This window comes from Austrofundulus limnaeus, unplaced genomic scaffold (genome assembly GCF_001266775.1).
Source record: "Austrofundulus limnaeus strain Quisiro unplaced genomic scaffold, Austrofundulus_limnaeus-1.0 Scaffold343, whole genome shotgun sequence".
NCBI classification, from domain to species: domain Eukaryota; kingdom Metazoa; phylum Chordata; class Actinopteri; order Cyprinodontiformes; family Rivulidae; genus Austrofundulus; species Austrofundulus limnaeus.
In genome coordinates this window covers 431,270-437,167 of record NW_013952745.1, presented here as the reverse complement: position 1 = coordinate 437,167, position 5,898 = coordinate 431,270, and the positions used below count along the sequence as shown (strand labels likewise).

At 44.6% G+C, this 5,898-nt stretch overlaps 2 protein-coding genes across 2 annotated transcripts in view; both read left to right on the top strand.

The window, feature by feature from the left end:
• Positions 1-3,799, top strand: part of ciz1b (cdkn1a interacting zinc finger protein 1b) — a gene marked incomplete in the record, with an annotated part of 9,584 nt that extends 5,785 nt beyond the window's left edge. Inside the window, 6 exon segments of the mRNA XM_014022812.1 lie at positions 832-925; positions 1,017-1,121; positions 2,676-2,813; positions 2,888-2,987; positions 3,100-3,221; positions 3,368-3,799. Of these exon segments, the coding sequence (XP_013878266.1) occupies positions 832-925; positions 1,017-1,121; positions 2,676-2,813; positions 2,888-2,987; positions 3,100-3,221; positions 3,368-3,439 (631 nt within the window).
• Positions 3,800-3,902: 103 nt separating this feature from the next.
• surf4l (surfeit 4, like) overlaps positions 3,903-5,898 on the top strand; it is a 5,539-nt gene continuing 3,543 nt past the window's right edge. The window contains exons 1-3 of the mRNA XM_014022814.1: positions 3,903-4,096; positions 5,253-5,439; positions 5,551-5,627. Coding sequence (XP_013878268.1) covers positions 4,049-4,096; positions 5,253-5,439; positions 5,551-5,627 — 312 coding nt within the window. The 5' untranslated portion in view covers positions 3,903-4,048. The remainder of the gene's footprint in view (positions 4,097-5,252; positions 5,440-5,550; positions 5,628-5,898) is intronic.

Genomic DNA, 5,898 nt, shown 5'->3' with positions numbered 1-5,898 from the left:
CACACCTGCTGGACAGGCACACACACACCTGCTGGACAGGCACACACACCCCTGCTGGACAGGTACACACACACCTGCTGGACAGGTAAGCACACACACAACTGCTGGACAGGTATACACACCTGTTGGACATGTATACACACACACACCGGTTGGACAGGTATACACACACACACCCCTGCTGGACAGGTACACACACACCTGCTGGACAGGTAAGCACACACATCCCTGCTGGACAGGTATACACACACACACCTGCTGGACAAGTACACACACACCTGCTGGACAGGTAAACACACACACACACCTGTTGGACAGGTACACACACCTGTTGGACAGGTACACACACCTGCTGGACAGGTATACACACACCTGCTGGACAGGTATACACACACACACCTGTTGGACAGGTACACGCACACACACCTGCTGGACAGGCACACACACCTGCTGGACAGGTATACACACACCTGCTGGACAGGTATACACACACCTGCTGGACAGGTACACACACACATCTGTTGGACAGGTACACACACACATCTGTTGGACAAGTACACACACATCTGTTGGACAGGTACACACACACCTGTTGGACAGGTATACACACACATACACACATGTTGGACAGGTATACACACACATACACACCTGCTGGACAGGTATACACACACATACACCTGTTGGACAGGTACACACACACACATATCTGTTGGACAGGTACACACACACCTGTTGGACTCAGTGTCCCTTCATTTTAGAGCTGGAACAGGACAAATGTCCATCAGTACTGCCCACCATGTTGAGGACGATGTGTGTCTCTGTCGTCAGGGGGCGGCGGCCTCAGACCCAGCGTTGGTGTGACACCTGTCAGGTCCACTTCACAGGTGAGGTCATCGTCCACCGACGCTCCCAACAGCACAAGGTGAGACGCTGGGGGATGTCCCAGAGGACAGGCTGAGTCCAGGTGATGGACGCTGACTGTGTGTGTGTGTGTGTGTGTGTGTGTGTTCCAGGTGTCAAAGAAGCTGGGTCGGCCCTTCTGTCCGGTGTGTAAACGTAACTTCAGGACCCCCAGGAAGTTTGTGGAGCACATGAAGTCTGCAGAACACAAAGAGCAGGTTTGAAGACACTTTGTTTGTTTGTTTGTTTCTTTTTTTGTTTGTTTGTTTGTTTGCAGTGGTGGGCACCATTCCGCTTAAGCGCAAATCCGCTAATTGCGAACCTAAATATTTTGTTTGCGCTTTAGCAGTCTTGCTAATTTTCATAATTCATAAGCGGATTTGCACTTTTAAAATTTAAATTGCAGTTCCGCTAATTAATTTTCATTATTCATCATTATCTTGAACAGCAGAAGGAATTGCTGTCAGGACTCACAACACATGTGATCCATCCAACAGCTCCCCTCCCGGCTGAACACTATTTTAGTGAAGGTGTACGTCCTCCCTGACTGTCGCTTTGGGTCACGCTTCAGTCGGTTCTCGTTTTAGTAGGTCAGCTGTGCAAAGTATTGTTGCTGGCAGCAATCTAAATGACTCATATGGCTTCTGTTAAATTATAATAAACACAGTGCAAAAGACAATATTCAGCAGCCAGCAGGATCCACATTTTAGAGGCATTTCCCACAATGCTTTGTGTCTGCTTATGTAGCAGGAAGACAGTGTTTAGAACCCCCTTTCCCAGCAAAAACAGTAAACATTTGTAATCCATACTAAAATTTTGCATGTATTGATTTATTTTACTTTACAATCAGAGCTCCTTTTTAAAAAAATAAAGTTTAACGCTGGAGCTCAATACTTGATGTAATTCGTCGAAGCAACGGGGTTTTAGCCTTATGCTGACAAAGACTGACATCTGGTGGTCAACTGGAGCAGCTGCAGCTACATGGAAAACGTCCCGATGCATAAAGTCAAAAAGAAAAAATCAGTAGGTCCTCTGGATGGTTCTTCTTTAGTGAAACGTTTCGTCTCTCTTCCAAGAGACTTCTTCAGTCTGATGAGTTTCAGGTGAACTGGGAAACTTTAAAATCCAATGGAAACATGAAAAACTTTAAAATTCAAGCTCTTATTTTGAAGGGAAGATACTAGTTTCCTGTTACCCGTGCTTTCATTTCCCGTCAGTCCATCATGTACCCAGAATGCATCGCTTCAGTTTTCCAATAAACAGTTTTAAAATTACTTTATTGATGCTTCTTTAATGAAAAATCTACAACAACAGAAAAAGACAAAGAAGCAGCCGAAATAGCAATCCTCAACAACTTTTTAAAGAATCAGCCGAGCAAGCCTCAACAAGTTTTTAATTTTTACACCCAGGAGTCAAAGTTGTGTTTGAGGAAATCAGACCCCCAGCATCCAGCGGTTGTAAAACGAGCTGTACGAGGGTTCATACACCACTAGGGGGCAGCGTTCAACTGTAGCCAGCTAGAAAATGTCAAATTGAACCTGCGTTTTAGAATTAGCTTCAGCTAATATTTCTATGCAATAAGCGGTTTTGAAAGTGCTGAGCTAAATATTTTCATAAGCGCTTTAGAAATTGCGGAGCTAATTTTTGAATTAGCGCTGCCCACCACTGTTTGTTTGTTTGTGGTTGCCAGGCAACAGCCACCTGTTCATGTCTGCAGAAGATGAACCACAGAGGACTTCAGACCTGGTAAAGTTGAGCTTTTTACCTGCCAGGTGCAGCTGGAGGAGGCTCAGGAGGAGGAGCTGATCACAGTGGATGCAGTCGGCTGCTTCGAGGAGGAGGAGGAGGAGGAGGAGGTTGAAGTGGCTGATGAAGAGGAACCAGAGCAGAGTGAAGGAACGCCTCCTGAGGTTCGTTCAGCTTCATCCTGCAGCTCACAGCGAGTCTGAAACGTTTCCAGAGTCTCACCTGGTTTGTGTTTCAGCCAATCGAGACGAAGGAGCCCGATGAAGAGGAGGAGCCCGATGAAGAGGAGGAGCCCGATGAAGAGGAGGAGCCCGATGAAGAGGAGGACGACCTTCATGGTGAGTTTCTCTGCTCAGATGAAGCTCCGCCCCCCTCCCGCGGTCTCTTCTGGAAGTTGCGAAGATAAAAGGTCAGCAGGCGTTCCTCATGGAGCTGGCTTTGTCTCCACAGGAAGTAGTTTTGTGGTTCCTGTTTGTGGCTTCCTGTGTCGACTCTGTAACAAGTTCTTCTACAGAGAAGCTACAGCTCGACACACACACTGCAGGACACACACACACCGCCTCCACCTGCAGGTAACACACACCTCGTGGGGAGAAATACAAAGTCTCCTATTGGATGCTGGAATGTGTTTTATTATGGTTTAAATTAGGTGTAAACCAGGATTGACTCATCTGTTTGTTTGTTTGTTTGTTTGTTTGTTTGTTTGTTTGTTGTTTAGAACCACAGAGCTCAGAAGAGAAGACGAGAAGAAGAAGAGGACGAAGGTGAGGGCAGATCCGCTCCGACCTGACCTGGTAACATCGTTTCCCGCAGAGCTAGACCCACCTGCTGCAGCTGGACCAAACTGATCCAAACAGGAAGTCAGGATCAGGCTGAGCCCTGGTGGCGGCTGGAGGAACCGCATGAAGCTGAAGGAGCTGAATTAAAGACTTTTTATTGTTTGTTGAAGTTGTGGCAGCTACCTTTAACTGTCCCAGTTGTTAATGAGATATTTTGCTAACAGACAAACTTGCAGAAACGTTATTGCCTTTAGCAGCAGGTGTTTAAAATGTGCAGAACAAAATAAAAGTATCATTGAAAAAATAAACATCTTGTTGGAGTTAAAATCATATTTTCTGTTAAACTGATATAAATCATCTTAAACCACAAATGTCAACGTGTTTAATATTATTTAGTAATTTTTAAGAATTGCACATTTTATTTGTTTATTGCTATAAAAAAAGAGATTTTCGTCCACGTGGCATGCGTCACACTTCCCGGCCACACGAGGGCGCGCTCCTGCTGCTGGAGGAGGATCGCAGGTCGGAGGAGACAGCCGTGGTTCATCATCACAGCGAACCGGACCGAACCTGTGTCGGGACCCGTTTCTCCGCACTGAAGTGCCTTTCGTTCGGAAGAGATGGGACACGGAGACCTGATGAGCCGGGCGGAGGACGTCGCCGACCAGGTGAGCTCCGCTTCGCCGTGAAACACGCTCTCTGATGGGGATGGGGGTCGGTTCTGATCCTGGTTCTGGATGATCCCGCTGTGAGACCGGTGTCAGGAAGGTGTCATAAACCCAGCGGCTAAATTCAGATCCTGTTGATGCTTTAAAAGCTAAACCTGAACTTTTAAAGGAAATGAGCGTCTTTTGATTCGGTGAATAAGAAAAATAAAATCATCAACAAACAACAAATGAAATAAAAGTTTGAGGTTTTTCTTTAAGCCGAATAAAAGATCAAACGCTGATGATGTTTGTTAGTGTTGAACTTATAGATGAGATGCTTCCGGGTTTTGCTGAGGAGCAGAAAAACCTTAAATTCACTAAACTTTCAACGAAAACTGGCGGCACGCTTTAACAAGTTCGCAGACTTGTTTTTATTTTTTATTTAAAATTATTTAATTTATCTTGAATATTTAACATTTTAACTTAATAAAACAACAAACGTTTTAAACGGTTTAAATCTGGCGCAACAGGTTAACCTCACCGTCTTACCGGAAGTAGTTGTAGTTCTTTAGACAGTTTTGTAGTTTTATGTGATTTTTCTGTGACGCGATCAGCCTGTAGTCAGTTTTGTAAACTAAATAAGTTCACAGAGTAAATAATAACAGAATGAATGAATTAATAAATAAAATAAGGCTGTATTTACAAAATATTAATAAACTAAATGTCAAAAGAATACAGTAATATATCAAATAAATACTGTAGACTATAATAATACATGAATGTATTGTAAAAAATAAGATGTGGAAATGGTAAATACAAAATTAATAAACTTTTAAAATAAATACTAAATACATTAAGGAAAAAAGTATCTATTAGCTACAGTTATCTAAAAGCAAAAATTAGCTAAACTTTAGCTAAGAGACAAAATTAGCAAGACAGTTGCTAAACTTTAAATTAGCAAAACAAAAGTTAAAAAAGCCAAAAGCTAATACTAAAAGAAAGATGCTAGAAGTTAAAACAAACAAACATTAGCTAAAAGACTAATTTAGCATTAAAGTAGGTAAAGCTAAAAGCTAAATCAGCAGAGGAAGATTTCAAAATAAGAGTTCCTGTCAGGTTCAGAATCAGAACCAAACCCGAGGTGTCGGTGACGTCAGCTTTGTCCCGCTCCCTGCAGTTCCTGCGGGTCACCAAACACTACCTGCCCCATGCGGCCCGGCTCTGTTTGGTCAGCACCTTCCTGGAGGACGCGGTCCGGATGTGGTTCCAGTGGTCGGATCAGAGCGAGTACATGGAGTCCACCTGGAGCTGCGGACATGTCCTCGCCAACGTCTTCGTCCTGGTCAACCTGCTGGGACAGCTGGGTAATGGCTCCGTGTTCAGGACCAGGTCCTGGTTCTGCTTTACGTCAGAACCGGTTGTTTGTGGATGAAAGAACCTGATGTGTGTTTGTGTGTTTGTGTGTTTGTGTGCAGGCGGCTGTGTGTTGGTCCTCAGCAGGAACTGTGTCCAGCCCGCCTGCTGTGCTCTGTTCGGGATCCTCTCTCTGCAGGTAAATTCACCTGAGAGGACCGCACCTGGTCCGACTCTTTGTCAGGATCTGGGTCCAAGTCTGGGCTAGACTCTGGGTCCAAGTCAGGGTCCAGGTCTTGTAGGGTTTATTGCATACTGGACTCAGAATTTATACAGCTGTTGGTTCAGCTATGGTGCGTTCACTGTCTGTTTGTGGTGCGTTCACTGTCTGTTTGTGGTGCGTTCACTGTCTGTTTGTGGTGCGTTCACTGTCTGTTTGTGATGTGTCACTGTCAGTTTGTTTGTGGTGC